This window comes from Oncorhynchus clarkii, chromosome 25 (assembly GCF_045791955.1).
Source record: "Oncorhynchus clarkii lewisi isolate Uvic-CL-2024 chromosome 25, UVic_Ocla_1.0, whole genome shotgun sequence".
Classification (NCBI taxonomy): Eukaryota; Metazoa; Chordata; class Actinopteri; order Salmoniformes; family Salmonidae; genus Oncorhynchus; species Oncorhynchus clarkii.
The window spans coordinates 5,906,602-5,929,693 of record NC_092171.1 but is presented as its reverse complement, the minus strand read 5'-3'; the positions used below and the strand labels follow the sequence as shown (position 1 = coordinate 5,929,693).

The following is a 23,092-nucleotide window of genomic DNA, read 5'->3' as shown; positions in this document are numbered from 1 at the left end:
ACTGGTCCTGAATGTCTCTAAAACTAAGAGCATTGTATTTTGTACAAATCATTCCTTAAGTGGTAGACCTAATCTGAAACTGGTAATGAATGGTGTGGCGGTTGAACAAGTTGAGGAGACTAAAATTAATTGGTGTTGCCTTAGATTGTCAACTGTCATGGTCAAAACATATCGATTCAATGGTTGTAAAGATGGGGAGAGATCTAGCCGTAAAAAAGAGATGCTTTGCTTTTTTGACACCACACTCCAAAAAGCAAGTTCTGCAGGCTCTAGTTTAGTTTAATCTTGATTATTGTCCAGTCGTATGGTCCAGTGCTGCAAGGAAATACCTAATTTTACCATTTTTAAATGGAACCTTTATTTTTGGTTTGTTAAATGTGATACGCCATGTGTAATGTCAATTTGTATAGTTTAATTCGCTACTTGAGTCATCTCTCTCCGCTCATTCTCTCCGTGCCACATTTCACACAGACCTAGCCATGCCCCGTCACTCAAGGAGCACATTTGATGTTCCTCAACCACGAGACACCTGCATTCAGTCTGCATGGTCAATGCAGCACATCAAATCAAATTTTATTGTGTACACCGAGGAACTTAACTTTCCACCTTCTCCACTACTGTCCTGTTAATGTGGATAGGGGGGTGCTCCCTCTGCTGTTTCCTGAAGTTCACGATCATCTCCTTTGTTTTGTTGACGTTGAGTGTGAAGTTATTTTCCTGACACCATACTCCGAGGGCCCTCACCTCCTCCCTGTAGCCCGTCTCGTCATTGTTGGTAATCAAGCCTACCACTGTAGTGTCGTCTGCAAACTTGATGACTGAGTTGGAGGCGTGCATGGCCACGCAGTCATGGGTGAACAGAGAGTACAGGAGAGGGCTGAGAACGCATCCTTGTGGGGCCCCAATGTTGAGGATCAGCGGGGTGGATATGTTGTTACCTACCCGCACCACCTGGGGGTGACCCGTCAGAAAGTCCAGGACCCAGTTTCACAGGGCGGGGTCGAGACCCAGGGTCTCGAGCTTAATGACGAGTTGAGGGTACTATGGTGTTAAATGCTGAGCTGTAATTGATGAACAGCATTTTTACATAGGTATTCCTCTTGTCCAGATGGTTTAGGGCAGTGTGATTGCGTTGTCTGTGGACCTATTGGGGTGGTAAGCAAATTGGAGTGGGTATAGGGTGTCAGGTATGGTGGAGGTGATATGATCCTTGACTAGTCTTTCAAAGCACTTCAGTGCTACGGGGCAATAGTCGTTTAGTTCAGTTACCTTAGCTTTCTTGGGCACAGGAACAATGGCGCCGTCTTGAAGCATGTGGGAACAGCAGTCTGGGATAGGGATTGATTGAATATGTCTGTAAACACACCAGTCAGCTGGTCTGCGCATGCTCTGAGGAAGCGGCTAAGGATGCCATTCAGGCCGGCAGCCTGGCAAGAGTTAACACATTTAGATGTTTTACTCACATTGGCTGTGGTGTCTGCAGTGCCGTTTTTTGGGTTGCCTACTGGGATCTGATCCATTGTCCCGGGTGGTGGTCCAAACAGAGAACCCGCTTCGGTAAAGTTGTATTCCTGGTCATAATGTTGGTAAGTTGACGTTGCTCTTATATCCAATAGTTCTTCCCGGCTGTATGTAATAAGACTTAAGATTTCCTGGGGTAACAGTGTAAGAAGTAATACATAAAACATTTAAAAATACTGCATAGTTTCCTGCATAGTGACAATCTCTGTCGGCACCATAGTGTCCATGCAACAATGTTGATGACAACAATGCTGTTTTCACTTTGCTTCTAAATATAAATCCACTAGCGTTCTATAATGACACTATTAGTTTGTGTTTCTTACATCAGCAACCAGCTAGTTTGTCTTTCCTTTGCAAGTTGCCCTAAATCCTGTGAGACGCTAATTGTTAGCTGCTAATTAGCTAGCTAGCTAATAAATGTACTGGGTAAGAGCAAACATAGCCTGCTAATACAGCCTGATAATACCAGTGATGGTGTAGACCTAAATCAGCATGTTGTTTGTGCAACAGTACCTTCTAAATCAAAGAGGAATATGCAAAGCAAGAATATGTTAGCTACATGAAGAAGCTAAGAGAAAAAGCTTTTAGGGTACCCTAGGAAACACTTATCAACACTTTAGTTCCTACCCTGTCACAATAACACCTCCCTGCCATTTTGAATTAGTTGTCATCTCAAACAACACTGTATTCAAAGTGCCCACTATTATATTCTAACTATAGAATTAGAATAGTCATTCTATTTCCATGATTCCAACAGTTTTGCTCTATTTCGCAAGTCAAATCACAATTGCAACATTTGGTTAAAAATAAGTCCTAAATGATTTGCCCATATCATGCAGCCCTACGTGGCAGTGTGGAAATTATCTCAGTTGAGCAGTGGTGAAAGCACTTAAAGTATTTTTTATCTAAGGTACTACTTAAGTTATTTTTGTGGTATCTGTACTTTACTATTTTTTTTATTTTTGACAACTTTTACTTGACTACATTCCTAAAACAAAATACTGTACTTTTTACTCCATACATTTTCCCTGACACCTAAAAGTACTCATTACATTTTAAATGCTTTGCAGGAGAGGAAAATGGTCCAATTCACGCACTTGTCAAGAGAACATCCCTGGTCATCTACTGACTCTGATCTGGAAGGACTCACTAAACACAAATGAAAGACATCACTTAGAATGTATGTGTTGCCACCCTAGGATCACTCACTACTCATAACGCAAATGTACAACTTGTATTATTCAAAAACTAAAAATATCGTCAAATACCGTCATACCGTCCAATTTAAAAAACAAATGCAGTGATATAATATTTTGGCCATATCGCCCAGCCCTAAACTGGCCCAGAACAGAGCGGCACGTTTTGCTCTTAATTGTAATCAGAGGGCTGATATAAATACTATGCATGCCAGTCTCTCTTGGCAAACAGTTGTGGAGAGACTGACTGCAACACTTATTTTTATAAGAAACATGAATGTGTTGAAAATCCCAAATTGTTTACATGACCCTGACACACACACACTTATCCCACCAGACATGCTACCAGGGGTCTTTTCACAGTCCCCAAATCTAGAAACAAATTCAAGAAAGTATTATATAGAACCCTTATTGCATGGAACTTCCTTCCACCTCATATTGCTCAAAAAACTAAATAAAGCAACACACGACGTCTCTCCCCACAACGTCTCTCCCCTATTAGTTTGTGTGTATGCATTGATATGTAGGCTACGTGTGACTTTAAAAAAAATGTATGTAGTTTTTTCCTTGAGCTGTTCTTGTCTATTGATGTTCTGTATTACGTCATTCTGTATTATGTTTCATGTTTTGTGTGGACCCCAGGAAGAGTAGCTGTTGCTTTTGCAACAGCTAATGGGGATCCTAATAAAATACCAAATCCATTACAGGCCACGGCGACCTGGTCTGTGCTCTGTTACAATCTTAAATCAAGCAGAAGCAATCACTATAGTCTGTCCTTTGAGTAGCCTCTATGCAGACATGAAAGGAAATGTTATTAGGCAAATCAATGTCTTATATCAAATAGTGCGACAAATCTCTCTGCACTGTCGGTTGAGGGACGATAGTCGCCTAGGTGTGACGCCACCTGTCGGAAGACAATGAGGGAAAATAGCATGAATGGATTGATGAAAACCTAACGTAAACATATTGGTGTGATGCTAATCCAATCTTTTTGATGCAATAAAAATATAAGAACACCTTGGCATTTACTGTATATGCCAAAGGGCCGTTATGGCATTGAGCTTGAAAGGGGCAGGCTCTCTCTTGGTCCTCTCTCCCTCTATCGTCATGCCTCACTTGAAAGAAACACCAGGGGGTGCCAAATATAAGAGGGAAGTCTTTGATGCCTTGGCCTTTAATCCAGCTTTGATTTCTGAGGTTCATTCAGTACTGTACTTGTTTTGTAATGGTTCCCCAACACATTTCACAACTGTTTCCTTACTATTCCAATTCAAACTGAGTCCAAATATGACCTGACAGGCACCAATAATAAAGTCTACAATACCAGTAAGTTATTTTCTACAGAAATTATTCATTACATTTGACGTTTTATTTATTTAGGAGACGCACTTATCATTATTGGATATGATAGATATATTTTTTTGATGTGTTGATCATGTGCATGTTCCTAACAGAAGCATGTCAGTTACTTTATGTATGCCCATAAACTGGGTGGTTCGAGCTCTGAATGCTGATTGGCTGACCCTATACCACGGGTATGACAAAACATTTATTTGTACTGCTCGAATTACGTTGGAAACCAGTTTATAATAGCAATAAGGCCCCTCGGGGGTTTGTGGTATATGGCCAATATACCACGGCTAAGTGCTGTGTCCAGGCACCATATACCACACCGCCTAGTGCCGTATTGCTTAAATAACCTATGTTAGTACATAAATAATTAAACAAAACAACTCACATACAATGGTAAACTATATTACAGAGCAGGCCTAATAGCTAGTAGTATAGTTACAGTAGGAAGAAAACTCCTCACTCCACTCTTGACAAACAAAGCCAATTCCCAAAAGCAACGCACTGTTTTGGGAAAGATTAAGGGATAAGGATTAAGTCGACAAAAAATAAAGACCAGCCTTCACTACTCGTTCCAGTGCTTTCGTTTAATCCATCAAATTATAGTCTAAAATTTGAAGGAATATTTTTTGTTCGACCAATATTATTTAATTCGACCACTCCCACCGCTCCAAACGGAGTGTGAAGAAAATATGCGCATCTGAATCACGGGCAGACAAGCTTCATGCTATTGGTTCCCTGGGGATTTACCTGGAAATGGGAGTGCCCATCATCATCATCATCATCATCATCGTCGAGATGAATTGTCCCTTCCTCTGATCCCTTGTAGAGTCCGTTGAAGAATTCGATTGGGAATAACTGAATCCACGTTCCCAGGACTCCAAGCATGGAGCCTATAACGTCGTGGAGCAAGGAGAGAGTAAGCGACTGGCTCAAAGGTAGGCTATTAACGGCGCCTTTTGTGTTTGCCAGGTGCGTTTAATTCGGTTTGCACGCAGGTAGTCGTAAGTAAAACATCCACAAATCCGCTTGGAAGGGGAGGTGTAGGTGGAATGAGGAAGTGAAGTTGAATGGCCATTTCATAAAGTGATCGTCGAATGTTTTGTACTTTTGTCGACAAGGAGGACACGTTGACCAAAGCGCGAATAGGCCTACAATATTTCACGTCCTACATGTATCAGTTATTGATTATGTGTAACTATTGGAGTGTGCGGTTTTATTAAAGCAGCCAAACGAGTCTAAATTACACCAAATACTGAGCTGTCATTTGCAGCGAGTAGAAACCGGACCAGTTACTCAACTGTTTCTGACATGATTAGAAACTACCACCATTTGTTACTACAGTTCAATCCTGTAAAGCTACACAGCTTCAAAGTGTCTTTAATTTGCTTGTAGGCTAATTTGCTTGCACATGTCATGGCAGAATTAGCAGAACAATCGCCACCTAATTGATGCAAATAATCGTGATAGAGATTTATCAGGTAACATCTGTTAACATTTTAATCGAGTTTCTTTGGGAAAGTCTTTGTCTACCCACAAGCGCGGTTATCATTCGTATCGCGAACTGGCTACATACAGAGTAATAGACGTGCGTGCATTTAACAGACAAACGGGCAATAAAACGGGACATTTGTTTGCAGATATTGTGTAACGTTTGTCTTTTTAATCCAATAGTGTTGTCGCTTACCAGGGGTGGGATATTGTCAATGTGGCTTTGAATGGATAGTAGCTGGGAAGCTTGATGTTTAATGACAGTTTGCGATGGAACACATACAATATGTACGTACTTTCAGAATTGATTGGCGGGCTACTGGTAGCTCGCGATCTACCTGTTCCAGACCCCCTGGTGTAGAACATGTGATGATATGCTTTTTGTTGTACCAGGAAACAGAGAGAGATCTTTAACACTCCAGATTAGTCTTTGACATTTGAAAGCAACTCCTACTCCAGTGTATGTTGTGTGATTTGTACACTGCTCAAAAAAATAAAGGGAACACGAAAATAACATCCTAGATCTGAATGAAGTATTCTTGTTAAATACTTTTTTCTTTACATAGTTGAATGTGCTGACAACAAAATCACACAAATGATCAATGGAAATCAAATTTATCAACCCATGGAGTTCTGGATTTGGAGTCACACTCAAAATTAAAGTGGGAAACTACACTACAGGCTGATCCAACTTTGATGTAATGTCCTTAAAACAAGTCAAAATTAGGCTCAGTACTGTATGACCTCCCTACAACGCCTGGGCATGCTCCTGATGAGGTGGCGGATGGTCTCGTGAGGGATCTCCTCCCAGACCTGGACTAAAGCATCCGCCAACTCCTGGACAGTCTGTGGTGCAACGTGGTGTTGGTGGATGGAGCGAGACATGATGTCCCAGATGTGCTCAATTGGATTCAGGTCTGGGGAACGGGCGGGCCAGTCCATAGCATCAATGCCATCCTCTTGCAGGAACTGCTGACACACTCCAGCCACATGAGGTCTACAATGCCTTGCGAAAGTATTCGGCCCCCTTGAACTTTGCGACCTTTTGCCACATTTCAGGCTTCAAACATAAAGATATAAAACTGTATTTTTTTGTGAAGAATCAACAACAAGTGGGACACAATCATGAAGTGGAACGACATTTATTGGATATTAACTTTTTTAACAAATCAAAAACTGAAAAATTGGGCGTGCAAAATTATTCAGCCCCCTTAAGTTAATACTTTGTAGCGCCACCTTTTGCAGCGATTACAGCTGTAAGTCGCTTGGGGTATGTCTCTATCAGTTTTGCACACAGTGACGATAATGGCGATCAGTTCCGGCCCTAGCCTTTTGGTGGCCCTAAGCAAAATGTTGTTTGGAGGCCCCCTACCTCGCCGGCAAAACATTTTAAATGGCCCCCCTCTTGACTGCAGAGAGAGAAATTGAATTTGTAGAGTTTCCGGCAATTGTACACATTTTGCCATGGGGCGCAGAACATTTTTGCAGTTTTAAAGCAAGTTTGCTGACATTCTAAAAAAAAAGTTGTCATGGGGCAGGAAGAAGATATGGCAATTTTAGAATCAATTTCATGCAATTCTACTCATTTTTTTCATTGGGCGGTGAGAAAAATGTGCAGTTTTACAGCTACTTTCCTGCAATTGTACACATTTTGTCATGCAATGTGCCATGTTAATATGATATCTGAGTGAGAATGACTAATAAAATCAATGGGGGCCCCCTGGATGTCAGGGCCCCTAGCGGCCGCTTATGACCAGGGCTGGCCCTGACGGTGATGATGAGGATACAGATAATGACCCCGATAATGCTGTTGTGATATGGACAGAGATGGGTAACACTTTATTGGAGGGTCTGCTGGCTCATATTAAAAACGTGATTACTAGTTTAGGGCATTTCCATGTAAACGGACCTACGAGCACCAACATTTTAAGAGCATGTCAAGTGTGAAAGCAAAGAGTCTATATTTTTGAGAAATTAAGGCATATATATATGTATATATATATATGATATATGGCATATATAACCATTTGATTTCTGATCGAACCGATGGAAAAAGGGGTCTTAGAAAACATCTACCAGAAAAAGTCTTAAAGTGTATTAGAAATAGATCAAAACAATAATGTTGACGTAAAGACCCCTGGCAACTAATATCAAACACTTATTTTTAGTTTTTGATACATTATTTGCCTTTTTTAAGAAACCAATCATAGATGTCTGTTTCATAAGTTTGGTCAGCAAAGTACAGTAGGCCTACATTAGAAAACAGTAGAGTAAAAAACAGCACAGTTGAGTACAGTCAAGTTTTAAACAAGTTGATTAGAGTATAGGACAGTCCTGTGCTGTTCAGTAGAATAGAGTTTAGTACAGAAAAGTAGAGCACACTAGAGTTGAGTATAATCTACTGAACTCTACTGTACTTTACTGAAATGGAACTTTACTCCACTCTACTGTTCTGTGCTGTACTCTACTGTTCTGTGCTGTACTCTACTGTTCTGTGCTGTACTCTACTGTTCTGTGCTGTACTCTACTGAGCTGTGCTGTACTCTACTGTTCTGTACTCTACTGGGCTGAGCTGTGCTGTACTCTACTGTTCTGTGCTGTACTCTACTGTTCTGTGCTGTACTCTACTGTTCTGTGCTGTACTCTACTGAGCTGTGCTGTACTCTACTGTTCTGTGCTGTACTCTACTGAGCTGTGCTGTACTCTACTGTTCTGTGCTTTACTCTACTGTTCTGTGCTGTACTCTACTGAGCTGTGCTGTACTCTACTGTTCTGTGCTGTACTCTACTGTTCTGTGCTGTACTCTACTGAGCTGTAATGTGCTCTACTTTGATATCCAAGCTCGTGAAACAGACTTGTTCAGATTTGATTTGGTCCGGACCAACCAAAAATTGGTTGATTAGTTGAATCAAGTGTGTTAGTGCTAGGGCAAAAAACTAAAATGTACACTAATGTAACTGCACATGTGTCACTTGCGTTTTAATAAAAGGTTGAAAAATGATACAATTATCCATGTGTGGTCTCCCTCCAGGTCTGGACGTCCCTCTCCAGCAGTACCCCTTCACAGAGTGGCAGGTGACTGGTTTGGAACTGCTGCAGCTCTCCTCCCAGGACCTGGAGCGTCTGGGCGTCCATAAGATTGGCCACCAGGAGCTCATCCTTGAGGCCGTGGAGAAGCTCTGCTCCCTGGTGAGGCCTGGGCTGTTGCTCTCTAGGGGCTGGATGGCTCATAGTGGTCTTCTATAGCCTAGTTGGTACTGTAGAGCGTGGTGCGTGCAACACCACGATAGTGGCTTCGATCCCCTGGACCACCCAAACATAAAATGTATGCATGCGTGATTAAGCCCAAAGCGTCTGCTAAATGGTATATATTATTGTTATTATATATTGATCGAGGGCCCAAGACTAACTTGAGAGATGCATAGAGTTGATGTCTTGGTCTAAACTAATTCCAGGAGATAATATAATTGTTTTGACATTCTTTGCATTTCACATTTTAATCAGGCACTAAATTAATCTCCCATTACAGCTCCACTGCTTTCCAGGTGGTAATGGCTATTTGTGGAAGGAGGAGATTGGCAATAAAGTCCTGAACCCTCCCAAATCTGCCATTGACGTCCATGCATTGAGGTTTCTTAAGTTAAGATTCAGCCTAGAAAGGCCTAGAAAGGCCATTTGCCATAGGGGATACTACTATACATTCTTTTTGGGTTCTATAGTAGGCCAGGGCTTTTTTGTTGCGCTGATCGTGACTTTTTTTTTCGTACGTTGAAATCACTAACCTTGACATACTGCTCACCCGGGTACCAGGCCCTAATCCCCAACACTCGGAGGTGGAAAAGACGACGATATAGCGGGCGACGTGGGGAACCCTGATGTAACTATGGCGGCGAGTGAGTAAACCGCCTTTGCCCTCTGTTCTGTTGGCAATCACTGGGGAACAAACTAGACAAACTCAGTTTGAGACTATCCTATCAACGGACCTGATCTACAGAGTCGTGGCTGGACGAGGACACGGTTAAAATAAATCTAGACTGGTTTTTCTCTGTATCGGGCAGGATAGAGCGGCAGCGTCTCGTAAACCTACATGCTTCAAGCAGACCACCAATTTAAAAGCCATGCTACCAAATACTAACAGTGTATGTAAATTACATTGAACATCCATACGAGGCCGTTTGTTAGGTAAAGCTAAGGTTGTATTCATTATGGAACACCGTAGCTAAACGCTTTACACTGGAAAACGAAAACAAGCTCTTAACGAACACAACCTTGGCTTTACCTAACAAACGGCCTCGCATGGATGTTCAATGTAATTGGACAATTTTAGGTAGTACCTCCCCCCATTTTGGACAATTTTCTTACATTTCGTGCCTACTGAACACCATTCTTCCAAGTATGGCATACAGTGGGGTATTTACAGCGGTACGGCACCATTTTCATTTGGGCAAAAGAAACAGAGCTGTAGCAGCAGCAGAAACACTACTCTGGGCCTGTACCACACCAAATAAGCAAAGGGTTTTATTTTAATCTTACAAGTACTCCTCTGACATTCACCAACTATTTCTAGATTACACCAGAGAGTTGAGTTAAGTTCATGCTCCCTCTGGTGATTTAATATCCTTTCATTATTCTCTCACTTTGCTTGCAGTGAAGTGTGTGTGTGTGTGTGTGTAAGCGAGCGCTGTGTGTGTAAGCGAGCGCTGTGTGTGTAAGCGAGCGCTGTGTGTGTGTGTAAGCGAGCGCTGTGTGTGTGTGTAAGCGAGCTGTGTGTGTAAGCGAGCGCTGTGTGTGTAAGCGAGCGCTGTGTGTGTGTGTGTGTAAGCGAGCGCTGTGTGTGTGTGTGTGTAAGCGAGCGCTGTGTGTGTGTGTGTGTGTAAGCGAGCGCTGTGTGTGTGTGTGTGTGTGTGTGTGTGTAAGCGAGCGCTGTGTGTGTGTGTAAGCGAGCGCTGTGTGTGTGTGTAAGCGAGCGCTGTGTGTGTGTGTAAGCGAGCGCTGTGTGTGTGTGTAAGCGAGCGCTGTGTGTGTGTGTAAGCGAGCGCTGTGTGTGTGTGTAAGCGAGCGCTGTGTGTGTGTGTGTAAGCGAGCGCTGTGTGTGTGTGTGTAAGCGAGCGCTGTGTGTGTGTGTGTAAGCGAGCGCTGTGTGTGTGTGTAAGCGAGCGCTGTGTGTGTGTGTAAGCGAGCGCTGTGTGTGTAAGCGAGCGCTGTGTGTGTGTGTAAGCGAGCGCTGTGTGTGTGTGTAAGCGAGCTGTGTGTGTAAGCGAGCGCTGTGTGTGTAAGCGAGCGCTGTGTGTGTGTGTGTGTAAGCGAGCGCTGTGTGTGTGTGTGTGTGTGTGTAAGCGAGCGCTGTGTGTGTGTGTGTGTGTGTGTGTGTAAGCGAGCGCTGTGTGTGTGTGTGTGTGTGTGTGTGTAAGCGAGCGCTGTGTGTGTGTGTAAGCGAGCGCTGTGTGTGTGTGTCAGCGAGCGCTGTGTGTGTGTGTAAGCGAGCGCTGTGTGTGTGTGTGTAAGCGAGCGCTGTGTGTGTGTGTGTAAGCGAGCGCTGTGTGTGTGTGTGTAAGCGAGCGCTGTGTGTGTGTGTGTAAGCGAGCGCTGTGTGTGTGTGTGTAAGCGAGCGCTGTGTGTGTGTGTAAGCGAGCGCTGTGTGTGTGTGTAAGCGAGCGCTGTGTGTGTGTGTAAGCGAGCGCTGTGTGTGTGTGTGTAAGCGAGCGCTGTGTGTGTGTGTGTGTAAGCGAGCGCTGTGTGTGTGTGTGTGTGTGTAAGCGAGCGCTGTGTGTGTGTGTGTAAGCGAGCGCTGTGTGTGTGTGTGTGTGTGTGTGTAAGCGAGCGCTGTGTGTGTGTGTAAGCGAGCGCTGTGTGTGTGTGTAAGCGAGCGCTGTGTGTGTGTGTAAGCGAGCGCTGTGTGTGTAAGCGAGCGCTGTGTGTAAGCGAGCGCTGTGTGTGTAAGCGAGCGCTGTGTGTGTAAGCGAGCGCTGTGTGTGTGTGTAAGCGAGCGCTGTGTGTGTGTGTAAGCGAGCTGTGTGTGTGTGTGTAAGCGAGCGCTGTGTGTGTAAGCGAGCGCTGTGTGTGTGTGTGTGTGTGTGTGTAAGCGAGCGCTGTGTGTGTGTGTAAGCGAGCGCTGTGTGTGTGTGTAAGCGAGCGCTGTGTGTGTGTGTAAGCGAGCGCTGTGTGTGTGTGTGTAAGCGAGCGCTGTGTGTGTGTGTGTGTAAGCGAGCGCTGTGTGTGTGTGTAAGCGAGCGCTGTGTGTGTGTGTAAGCGAGCGCTGTGTGTGTGTGTAAGCGAGCACTGTGTGTGTGTGTGTGTAAGCGAGCGCTGTGTGTGTGTGTGTGTGTGTGTGTGTGTGTGTGTAAGCGAGCGCGTGTGTAAGCGAGCTCTGTGTGTGTGTGTGTGTGTGTGTGTGTGTGTGTGTGTGAGCGAGCGCTGTGTGTGTGTGTGAGCGAGCGCTGTGTGTGTGTGTAAGCGAGCGCTGTGTGTGTGTGTGTAAGCGAGCGCTGTGTGTGTGTGTGTAAGCGAGCGCTGTGTGTGTGTGTGTGTAAGCGAGCGCTGTGTGTGTGTGTGTAAGCGAGCGCTGTGTGTGTAAGCGAGCGCTGTGTGTGTGTGTGTGTGTGTAAGCGAGCGCTGTGTGTGTGTGAGCGAGCGCTGTGTGTGTGTGAGCGAGCGCTGTGTGTGTGTGAGCGAGCGCTGTGTGTGTGTGAGCGAGCGCTGTGTGTGTGTAAGCGAGCGCTGTGTGTGTGTAAGCGAGCGCTGTGTGTGTGTGTAAGCGAGCGCTGTGTGTGTGTAAGCGAGCGCTGTGTGTGTGTGTGTGTGTGTGCAAGCGAGCGCTGTGTGTGTGTGCAAGCGAGCGCTGTGTGTGTAAGCAAGCGAGCGCTGTGTGTGTAAGCAAGCGAGCGCTGTGTGTGTAAGCAAGCGAGCGCTGTGTGTGTAAGCAAGCGAGCGCTGTGTGTGTAAGCAAGCGAGCGCTGTGTGTGTAAGCAAGCGAGCGCTGTGTGTGTAAGCAAGCGAGCGCTGTGTGTGTAAGCAAGCGAGCGCTGTGTGTGTAAGCAAGCGAGCGCTGTGTGTGTAAGCAAGCGAGCGCTGTGTGTGTGTGTAAGCAAGCGAGCGCTGTGTGTGTGTGTGTGTGTAAGCGAGCGCTGTGTGTGTAAGCGAGCGCTGTGTGTGTAAGCGAGCGCTGTGTGTGTGTGTGTGTGTAAGCGAGCGCTGTGTGTGTGTGTGTGTAAGCGAGCGCTGTGTGTGTGTAAGCGAGCGCTGTGTGTGTGTGTGTGTGTGTAAGCGAGCGCTGTGTGTGTGTGTGTGTGTGTGTAAGCGAGCGCTGTGTGTGTGTGTAAGCGAGCGCTGTGTGTGTGTGTGTAAGCGAGCGCTGTGTGTGTGTGTAAGCGAGCGCTGTGTGTGTGTGTGTAAGCGAGCGCTGTGTGTGTGTGTGTAAGCGAGCGCTGTGTGTGTGTGTGTGTGTGTGTGTAAGCGAGCGCTGTGTGTGTGTGTAAGCGAGCGCTGTGTGTGTGTGTGTGTGTGTAAGCGAGCGCTGTGTGTGTGTGTGTGTGTAAGCGAGCGCTGTGTGTGTGTGTGTGTGTAAGCGAGCGCTGTGTGTGTGTGTGTGTGTGTGTGTGTAAGTAAGCGAGCGCTGTGTGTGTGTGTGTAAGCGAGCGCTGTGTGTGTGTGTGTAAGCGAGCGCTGTGTGTGTGTGTAAGCGAGCGCTGTGTGTGTGTAAGCGAGCGCTGTGTGTGTGTGTGTGTGTAAGCGAGCGCTGTGTGTGTGTGTGTGTAAGCGAGCGCTGTGTGTGTGTGTGTGTGTAAGCGAGCGCTGTGTGTGTGTGTGTGTAAGCGAGCGCTGTGTGTGTGTAAGAGAGCGCTGTGTGTTTGTGTGTGTAAGCGAGCGCTCTGTGTGTGTGTGTGTAAGCGAGCGCTGTGTGTGTGGTGTGTGTGTAAGCGAGCGCTGTGTGTGTGTGTGTGTGTAAGCGAGCTCTGTGTGTGTAAGCGAGCTCTGTGTGTGTGTGTGTAAGCGAGCTCTGTGTGTGTGTGTAAGCGAGCGCTGTGTGTGTGTAAGCGAGCGCTGTGTGTGTGTAAGCGAGCGCTGTGTGTGTGTAAGCGAGCGCTGTGTGTGTGTAAGCGAGCGCTGTGTGTGTGTAAGCGAGCGCTGTGTGTGTGTGTGTAAGCGAGCGCTGTGTGTGTGTGTAAGCGAGCGCTGTGTGTGTGTAAGCGAGCGCTGTGTGTGTGTGTAAGCGAGCGCTGTGTGTGTGTGTGTGTAAGCGAGCGCTGTGTGTGTAAGCGAGCGCTGTGTGTGTGTGTGTAAGCGAGCGCTGTGTGTGTGTGTGTGTGTGTGTGTAAGCGAGCGCTGTGTGTGTGTGTGTAAGCGAGCGCTGTGTGTGTGTGTGTGTGCAAGCGAGCGCTGTGTGTGTAAGCAAGCGAGCGCTGTGTGTGTAAGCGAGCGCTGTGTGTGTGTGTAAGCGAGCGCTGTGTGTGTGTGTAAGCGAGCGCTGTGTGTGTGTGTAAGCGAGCGCTGTGTGTGTGTGTAAGCGAGCGCTGTGTGTGTGTGTAAGCGAGCGCTGTGTGTGTGTGTAAGCGAGCGCTGTGTGTGTGTAAGCGAGCGCTGTGTGTGTGTGTAAGCGAGCGCTGTGTGTGTGTGTGTGTAAGCGAGCGCTGTGTGTGTGTGTGTAAGCGAGCGCTGTGTGTGTGTGTGTGTGTAAGCGAGCGCTGTGTGTGTGTGTAAGCGAGCGCTGTGTGTGTAAGCGAGCGCTGTGTGTGTAAGCGAGCGCTGTGTGTGTGTAAGCGAGCTCTGTGTGTGTGTGTAAGCGAGCGCTGTGTGTGTGTGTGTGTAAGCGAGCGCTGTGTGTGTGTGTGTGTGTAAGCGAGCGCTGTGTGTGTGTGTAAGCGAGCGCTGTGTGTGTGTGTAAGCGAGCGCTGTGTGTGTGTGTGTAAGCGAGCGCTGTGTGTGTGTGTGTGTGTGTAAGCGAGCGCTGTGTGTGTGTGTGTAAGCGAGCGCTGTGTGTGTGTGTGTGTAAGCGAGCGCTGTGTGTGTGTGTGTGTGTAAGCGAGCGCTGTGTGTGTGTGTGTGTAAGCGAGCGCTGTGTGTGTGTGTGTGTAAGCGAGCGCTGTGTGTGTGTAAGCGAGCGCTGTGTGTGTGTGTGTGTGTGTAAGCGAGCGCTGTGTGTGTGTGCAAGCGAGCGCTGTGTGTGTGTGCAAGCGAGCGCTGTGTGTGTGCAAGCGAGCGCTGTGTGTGTGCAAGCGAGCGCTGTGTGTGTGCAAGCGAGCGCTGTGTGTGTGTGTGTGAGCGAGCGCTGTGTGTGTGTGTGTGTGAGCGAGCGCTGTGTGTGTGTGTGTGTAAGCGAGCGCTGTGTGTGTGTGTGTAAGCGAGCGCTGTGTGTGTGTGTGTGTGTGTGTAAGCGAGCGCTGTGTGTGTGTGTGCAAGCGAGCGCTGTGTGTGTGTGTGCAAGCGAGCGCTGTGTGTGTGCAAGCGAGCGCTGTGTGTGTGCAAGCGAGCGCTGTGTGTGTGTGTGTGTGTAAGCGAGCGCTGTGTGTGTGTGTGCAAGCGAGCGCTGTGTGTGTGCAAGCGAGCGCTGTGTGTGTGTGCAAGCGAGCGCTGTGTGTGTAAGCAAGCGAGCGCTGTGTGTGTAAGCAAGCGAGCGCTGTGTGTGTAAGCAAGCGAGCGCTGTGTGTAAGCAAGCGAGCGCTGTGTGTGTGTAAGCAAGCGAGCGCTGTGTGTGTGTAAGCAAGCGAGCGCTGTGTGTGTGTAAGCAAGCGAGCGCTGTGTGTGTGTGTAAGCGAGCGCTGTGTGTGTAAGCGAGCGCTGTGTGTGTGTGTGTGTAAGCGAGCGCTGTGTGTGTGTAAGCGAGCGCTGTGTGTGTGTGTGTGTGCAAGCGAGCGCTGTGTGTGTGTGCAAGCGAGCGCTGTGTGTGTGTGCAAGCGAGCGCTGTGTGTGTAAGCAAGCGAGCGCTGTGTGTGTAAGCAAGCGAGCGCTGTGTGTGTGTAAGCAAGCGAGCGCTGTGTGTGTGTAAGCAAGCGAGCGCTGTGTGTGTGTGCAAGCGAGCGCTGTGTGTGTGTGCAAGCGAGCGCTGTGTGTGTAAGCAAGCGAGCGCTGTGTGTAAGCAAGCGAGCGCTGTGTGTGTGTAAGCGAGCGCTGTGTGTGTGTGTAAGCGAGCGCTGTGTGTTTGTGTGTAAGCGAGCGCTGTGTGTGTGTGTGTAAGCGAGCGCTGTGTGTGTGTGTAAGCGAGCGCTGTGTGTGTGTGTGTGTGTGTGTGTAAGCGAGCGCTGTGTGTGTGTGTGTGTGTGTGTAAGCGAGCGCTGTGTGTGTGTGTGTGTGTGTGTGTGTGTAAGAGAGCGCTGTGTGTGTGTGTGTGTGTGTGTGTGTAAGAGAGCGCTGTGTGTGTGTGTGTGTGTGTGTGTAAGAGAGCGCTGTGTGTGTAAGCGAGCGCTGTGTGTGTGTGTGTGTGTGTGTAAGCGAGCGCTGTGTGTGTGTGTGTGTGTAAGCGAGCGCTGTGTGTGTGTGTGTGTAAGCGAGCGCTGTGTGTGTGTGTGTAAGCGAGCGCTGTGTGTGTGTGTGTAAGCGAGCGCTGTGTGTGTGTGTGTAAGCGAGCGCTGTGTGTGTGTGTGTGTAAGCGAGCGCTGTGTGTGTGTGTAAGCGAGCGCTGTGTGTGTGTGTGTGTGTAAGCGAGCGCTGTGTGTGTGTGTGTGTGTGTAAGAGAGCGCTGTGTGTGTGTGTGTGTAAGCGAGCGCTCTGTGTGTGTTTGTTGTGTAAGCGAGCGCTGTGTGTGTGTGTAAGCGAGCGCTGTGTGTGTGTGTGTAAGCGAGCGCTGTGTGTGTGTGTGTAAGCGAGCGCTGTGTGTGTGTGTGTGTGTGTGTGTAAGAGCGCTGTGTGTGTGTGTGTGTGTGTAAGAGAGCGCTGTGTGTGTGTGTAAGCGAGCGCTGTGTGTGTGTGTGTGTGTAAGCGAGCGCTGTGTGTGTGTAAGCGAGCGCTGTGTGTGTGTGTGTAAGCGAGCGCTGTGTGTGTAAGCGAGCGCTGTGTGTGTGTGTGTGTGTAAGCGAGCGCTGTGTGTGTGTGTGTGTGTGTGTGTGTGTAAGCGAGCGCTGTGTGTGTAAGCGAGCGCTGTGTGTGTAAGCGAGCGCTGTGTGTGTGTGTGTGTAAGCGAGCGCTGTGTGTGTGTGTGTGTAAGCGAGCGCTGTGTGTGTGTGTGTGTAAGCGAGCGCTGTGTGTGTGTGTAATCGAGCGCTGTGTGTGTGTGTGTGTGTGTGTGTGTGTAAGCGAGCGCTGTGTGTGTGTGTGTAAGCGCGCGCTGTGTGTGTGTGTAAGCGAGCGCTGTGTGTGTGTGTGTGTGTGTGTAAGAGAGCGCTGTGTGTGTGTGTAAGCGAGCGCTCTGTGTGTGTTTGTTGTGTAAGCGAGTGCTGTGTGTGTGTGTGTGTGTGTAAGCGAGCGCTGTGTGTGTGTGTAAGTGAGCGCTGTGTGTGTGTGTGTGTGTGTGTGTAAGCGAGCGCTGTGTGTGTAAGCGAGCGCTGTGTGTGTGTGTGTGTGTGTAAGCGAGCGCTGTGTTTGTGTGTAAGCGAGCGCTGTGTGTGTGTGTGTAAGCGAGCGCTGTGTGTGTAAGCGAGCGCTGTGTGTGTAAGCGAGCGCTGTGTGTGTAAGCGAGCGCTGTGTGTGTAAGCGAGCGAGCGCTGTGTGTGTGTGTGTGTGTAAGCGAGCGCTGTGTGTGTGTGTGTGTGTAAGCGAGCGCTGTGTGTGTAAGCGAGCGCTGTGTGTGTTTGTGTGTAAGCGAGCGCTGTGTGTGTGTGTGTGTGTGTAAGCGAGCGCTGTGTGTGTGTAAGCGAGCGCTGTGTGTGTGTAAGCGAGCGCTGTGTGTGTGTAAGCGAGCGCTGTGTGTGTAAGCAAGCGAGCGCTGTGTGTGTAAGCAAGCGAGCGCTGTGTGTGTAAGCAAGCGAGCGCTGTGTGTGTAAGCAAGCGAGCGCTGTGTGTGTAAGCAAGCGAGCGCTGTGTGTGTAAGCAAGCGAGCGCTGTGTGTGTAAGCAAGCGAGCGCTGTGTGTGTAAGCAAGCGAGCGCTGTGTGTAAGCAAGCGAGCGCTGTGTGTGTGTGTAAGCAAGCGAGCGCTGTGTGTGTGTGTAAGCAAGCGAGCGCTGTGTGTGTGTGTGTGTAAGCGAGCGCTGTGTGTGTGTGTGTGTAAGCGAGCGCTGTGTGTGTGTGTGTGTGTAAGCGAGCGCTGTGTGTGTGTGTGTGTGTGTAAGCGAGCGCTGTGTGTGTGTGTGTGTGTAAGCGAGCGCTGTGTGTGTGTGTGTGTGTAAGCGAGCGCTGTGTGTGTGTGTGTGTGTGTGTGTAAGCGAGCGCTGTGTGTGTGTAAGCGAGCGCTGTGTGTGTGTGTGTGTGTGTAAGCGAGCGCTGTGTGTGTGTGTGTAAGCGAGCGCTGTGTGTGTGTGTAAGCGAGCGCTGTGTGTGTGTGTGTGTGTGTGTGTGTAAGCGAGCGCTGTGTGTGTGTGTGTGTGTAAGCGAGCGCTGTGTGTGTGTGTGTGTGTGTGTGTAAGCGAGCGCTGTGTGTGTGTAAGTGTGTAAGCGAGCGCTGTGTGTGTGTGTTAGCGAGCGCTGTGTGTGTGTGTAAGCGAGCGCTGTGTGTGTGTGTGTGTGTGTGTAAGCGAGCGCTGTGTGTGTGTAAGCGAGCGCTGTGTGTGTGTGTGTGTGTGTGTAAGCGAGCGCTGTGTGTGTGTGTAAGCGAGCGCTGTGTGTGTGTGTGCAAGCGAGCGCTGTGTGTGTGTGTAAGCAAGCGAGCACTGTGTGTGTGTGTAAGCAAGCGAGCGCTGTGTGTGTAAGCAAGCGAGCGCTGTGTGTGTAAGCAAGCGAGCGCTGTGTGTGTAAGCAAGCGAGCGCTGTGTGTGTAAGCAAGCGAGCGCTGTGTGTGTAAGCAAGCGAGCGCTGTGTGTGTAAGCAAGCGAGCGCTGTGTGTGTAAGCAAGCGAGCGCTGTGTGTGTGTAAGCGAGCGAGCGCTGTGTGTGTGTAAGCGAGCGAGCGCTGTGTGTGTGTAAGCGAGCGAGCGCTGTGTGTGTGTAAGCGAGCGAGCGCTGTGTGTGTGTAAGCGAGCGAGCGCTGTGTGTGTGTAAGCGAGCGAGCGCTGTGTGTGTGTAAGCGAGCGAGCGCTGTGTGTGTGTAAGCGAGCGAGCGCTGTGTGTGTGTAAGCGAGCGAGCGCTGTGTGTGTGTAAGCGAGCGAGCGCTGTGTGTGTGTAAGCGAGCGAGCGCTGTGTGTGTGTAAGCGAGCGAGCGCTGTGTGTGTGTAAGCGAGCGAGCGCTGTGTGTGTGTAAGCGAGCGAGCGCTGTGTGTGTGTAAGCGAGCGAGCGCTGTGTGTGTGTAAGCGAGCGAGCGCTGTGTGTGTGTAAGCGAGCGCTGTGTGTGTGTGTGTAAGCGAGCGCTGTGTGTGTGTGTAAGCGAGCGCTGTGTGTGTGTGTGTGTGTGTGTAAGCGAGCGCTGTGTGTGTGTGTGTGTGTAAGCGAGTGCTGTGTGTGTGTAAGCGAGCGCTGTGTGTGTGTGTGTGTGTGTGTGTGTGTGTGTGTGTGTAAGCGAGCGCTGTGTGTGTAAGCGAGCGCTGTGTGTGTGTTTGTGTGTGTATAAGCGAGCGCTGTGTGTGTGTGTGTGTGTAAGCGAGCGCTGTGTGTGTGTAAGCGAGCGCTGTGTGTGTGTGTGTGTAAGCGAGCGCTGTGTGTGTGTAAGCGAGCGCTGTGTGTGTGTAAGCGAGCGCTGTGTGTGTGTGTGTGTAAGCGAGCGCTGTGTGTGTGTGTGTGTAAGCGAGCGCTGTGTGTGTGTGTGTGTAAGCGAGCGCTGTGTGTGTGTGTAAGCGAGCGCTGTGTGTGTGTGTGTGTAAGCGAGCGCTGTGTGTGTGTAAGCGAGCGCTGTGTGTGTGTAAGCGAGCGCTGTGTGTGTGTGTGTGCAAGCGAGCGCTGTGTGTGTGTGTGTGCAAGCGAGCGCTGTGTGTGTGTGTGTGTGTGCAAGCGAGCGCTGTGTGTGCAAGCGAGCGCTGTGTGTGTAAGCAAGCGAGCGCTGTGTGTGTAAGCAAGCGAGCGCTGTGTGTGTAAGCAAGCGAGCGCTGTGTGTGTGTGTGTGTGTGTGTAAGCGAGCGCTGTGTGTGTGTGTAAGCGAGCGCTGTGTGTGTGTGTGTAAGCGAGCGCTGTGTGTGTGTGTAAGCGAGCGCTATGTGTGTGTAAGCGAGCGCTGTGTGTGTGTAAGCGAGCGCTGTGTGTGTGTAAGCGAGCGCTGTGTGTGTGTAAGCGAGCGCTGTGTGTGTGTAAGCGAGCGCTGTGTGTGTGTAAGCGAGCGCTGTGTGTGTGTAAGCGAGCGCTGTGTGTGTGTGTGTGCAAGCGAGCGCTGTGTGTGTGTGTGTGTGCAAGCGAGCGCTGTGTGTGTGTGCAAGCGAGCGCTGTGTGTGTGTGTGTGCAAGCGAGCGCTGTGTGTGTGTGCAAGCGAGCGCTGTGTGTGTGTGCAAGCGAGCGCTGTGTGTGTGTGCAAGCGAGCGCTGTGTGTGTAAGCAAGCGAGCGCTGTGTGTGTAAGCAAGCGAGCGCTGTGTGTGTAAGCAAGCGAGCGCTGTGTGTGTAAGCAAGCGAGCGCTGTGTGTGTAAGCAAGCGAGCGCTGTGTGTGTGTGTGTAAGCGAGCGTTGTGTGTGTGTGTAAGCGAGCGCTGTGTGTGTAAGCGAGCGCTGTGTGTGTAAGCGAGCGCTGTGTGTGTGTGTGTAGGCGAGCGCTGTGTGTGTGTGTGTAAGAGAGCGCTGTGTGTGTGTGTGTAAGCGAGCGCTGTGTGTGTGTGTGTAAGCGAGCGCTGTGTGTGTGTGTGTAAGCGAGCGCTGTGTGTGTGTGTGTAAGCGAGCGCTGTGTGTGTGTGTGTAAGCGAGCGCTGTGTGTGTGTGTGTAAGCGAGCGCTGTGTGTGTGTGTAAGCGAGCGCTGTGTGTGTGTGTAAGCGAGCGCTGTGTGTGTGTGTGTGTAAGAGAGCGCTGTGTGTGTGTGTGTAAGCGAGCGCTGTGTGTGTGTAAGCGAGCGCTGTGTGTGTGTAAGCGAGCGCTGTGTGTGTGTGTGTGTGTGTGTAAGCGAGCGCTGTGTGTGTGTGTGTGTGTGTAAGCGAGCGCTGTGTGTGTGTAAGCGAGCGCTGTGTGTGTAAGCGAGCGCTGTGTGTGTGTGTGTGTGTAAGCGAGCGCTGTGTGTGTGTGTGTAAGCGAGCGCTGTGTGTGTGTGTGTGTGTGTAAGCGAGCGCTGTGTGTGTGTGTAAGCGAGCGCTGTGTGTGTGTGTGTAAGCGAGCGCTGTGTGTGTGTGTAAGCGAGCGCTGTGTGTGTGTAAGCGAGCGCTGTGTGTATGTGTGTGTAAGCGAGCTCTGTGTGTGTGTGTGTAAGCGAGCGCTGTGTGTGTGTGTGTGTGCAAGCGAGCGCTGTGTGTGTGTGTGTGTGTGTGCAAGCGAGCGCTGTGTGTGTAAGCAAGCGAGCGCTGTGTGTGTAAGCAAGCGAGCGCTGTGTGTGTAAGCAAGCGAGCGAGCGCTGTGTGTGTGTGTAAGCGAGCGCTGTGTGTGTGTGTGTAAGCGAGCGCTGTGTGTGTGTGTGTGTGTGTGTAAGCGAGCGCTGTGTGTGTGTGTGTGTGTAAGCGAGCGCTGTGTGTGTAAGCGAGCGCTGTGTGTGTGTGTGTGTGTGTGTGTGTAAGCGAGCGCTGTGTGTGTGTGTGTGTGTGTGTGTGTAAGCGAGCGCTGTGTGTGTGTGTAAGCGAGCGCTGTGTGTGTGTGTAAGCGAGCGCTGTGTGTGTGTGTGTGTAAGCGAGCGCTGTGTGTGTGTGTAAGCGAGCGCTGTGTGTGTGTGTGTGTAAGAGAGCGCTGTGTGTGTGTGTGTAAGCGAGCGCTGTGTGTGTGTGTGTAAGCGAGCGCTGTGTGTGTGTGTGTGTGTAAGCGAGCGCTGTGTGTGTGTGTGTGTGTGTGTGTAAGCGAGCGCTGTGTGTGTGTGTAAGCGAGCGCTGTGTGTGTGTGTAAGCGAGCGCTGTGTGTGTGTGTAAGCGAGCGCTGTGTGTGTGTGTGTAAGCGAGCGCTGTGTGTGTGTGTGTAAGCGAGCGCTGTGTGTGTGTGTGTGTGTGTAAGCGAGCGCTGTGTGTGTGTGTGTGTGTGTGTAAGCGAGCGCTGTGTGTGTGTGTGTAAGCGAGCGCTGTGTGTGTGTAAGCGAGCGCTGTGTGTATGTGTGTGTAAGCGAGCGCTGTGTGTAAGCGAGCGCTGTGTGTAAGCGAGCGCTGTGTGTGTGTAAGCGAGCGCTGTGTGTGTGTGTGTGCAAGCGAGCGCTGTGTGTGTGTGTGTGTGTGTGCAAGCGAGCGCTGTGTGTGTAAGCAAGCGAGCGCTGTGTGTAAGCAAGCGAGCGCTGTGTGTAAGCAAGCGAGCGCTGTGTGTGTAAGCAAGCGAGCGCTGTGTGTGTAAGCAAGCGAGTGAGCGCTGTGTGTGTGTGTAAGCGAGCGCTGTGTGTGTAAGCGAGCGCTGTGTGTGTGTGTGTAAGAGAGCGCTGTGTGTGTGTGTAAGCGAGCGCTGTGTGTGTGTGTGTAAGCGAGCGCTGTGTGTGTGTGTGTAAGCGAGCGCTGTGTGTGTGTGTGTGTGTGTGTAAGCGAGCTCTGTGTGTGTAAGCGAGCGCTGTGTGTGTGTGTGTGTAAGCGAGCGCTGTGTGTGTGTGTGTGTGTAAGCGAGCGCTGTGTGTGTGTAAGCGAGCGCTGTGTGTGTGTGTAAGCGAGCGCTGTGTGTGTGTGTGTAAGCGAGCGCTGTGTGTGTGTGTGTGTAAGCGAGCGCTGTGTGTGTGTGTGTGTAAGCGAGCGCTGTGTGTGTGTGTAAGCGAGCTCTGTGTGTGTGTGTGTGTGTGTGTGAGAGCGCTGTGTGTGTGTGTTTGTAAGCGAGCGCTGTGTGTGTGTGTGTGTTTGTAAGCGAGCGCTGTGTGTGTGTGTAAGCGAGCGCTGTGTGTGTGTGTGTGTGTAAGCGAGCGCTGTGTGTGTGTGTGTGTGTAAGCGAGCGCTGTGTGTGTGTGTAAGCGAGCGCTGTGTGTGTGTGTGTGTGTGTAAGCGAGCGCTGTGTGTGTGTGTGTAAGCGAGCGCTGTGTGTGTGTGTGTGTAAGTGAGCGCTGTGTGTGTGTGTGTGTGTGTAAGCGAGCGCTGTGTGTGTGTGTAAGCGAGCGCTGTGTGTGTGTGTGTGTGTGTAAGCGAGCGCTGTGTGTGTAAGCGAGCGCTGTGTGTGTGTGTAAGCGAGCGCTGTGTGTGTGTGTAAGCGAGCGCTGTGTGTGTAAGCGAGCGCTGTGTGTGTGTGTGTAAGCGAGCGCTGTGTGTGTGTGTGTAAGCGAGCGCTGTGTGTGTGTGTGTGTAAGCGAGCGCTGTGTGTGTGTGTAAGCGAGCGCTGTGTGTGTGTGTGTGTAAGCGAGCGCTGTGTGTGTGTGTAAGCGAGCGCTGTGTGTGTGTGTGTGTGTAAGCGAGCGCTGTGTGTGTGTGAGCGAGCGCTTTGTGTGTGTGTGTGTGTGTGTGTAAGCGAGAGCTGTGTGTGTGTGTAAGCGAGCGCTCTGTGTGTGTGTGTAAGCGAGCGCTGTGTGTGT

The 23,092-nt window shown here is 49.7% G+C and overlaps 2 protein-coding genes across 3 annotated transcripts in view; one reads left to right on the top strand and one right to left on the bottom strand.

Annotated features, from left to right (window-relative positions):
• Positions 1–4,955, bottom strand: part of LOC139384128 (ribosomal protein S6 kinase a, polypeptide 1) — a 142,827-nt gene extending 137,872 nt beyond the window's left edge. For both annotated transcript variants that reach the window (XM_071128799.1, XM_071128801.1), the window contains exon 1: positions 4,818–4,955. In XM_071128799.1, coding sequence (XP_070984900.1) covers positions 4,818–4,955 — 138 coding nt within the window. The remainder of the gene's footprint in view (positions 1–4,817) is intronic.
• LOC139384127 (connector enhancer of kinase suppressor of Ras 1) overlaps positions 4,910–23,092 on the top strand; it is a 101,860-nt gene continuing 83,677 nt past the window's right edge. Inside the window, exons 1-2 of the mRNA XM_071128796.1 lie at positions 4,910–5,005; positions 8,590–8,747. Coding sequence (XP_070984897.1) covers positions 4,954–5,005; positions 8,590–8,747 — 210 coding nt within the window. The 5' untranslated portion in view covers positions 4,910–4,953. The remainder of the gene's footprint in view (positions 5,006–8,589; positions 8,748–23,092) is intronic.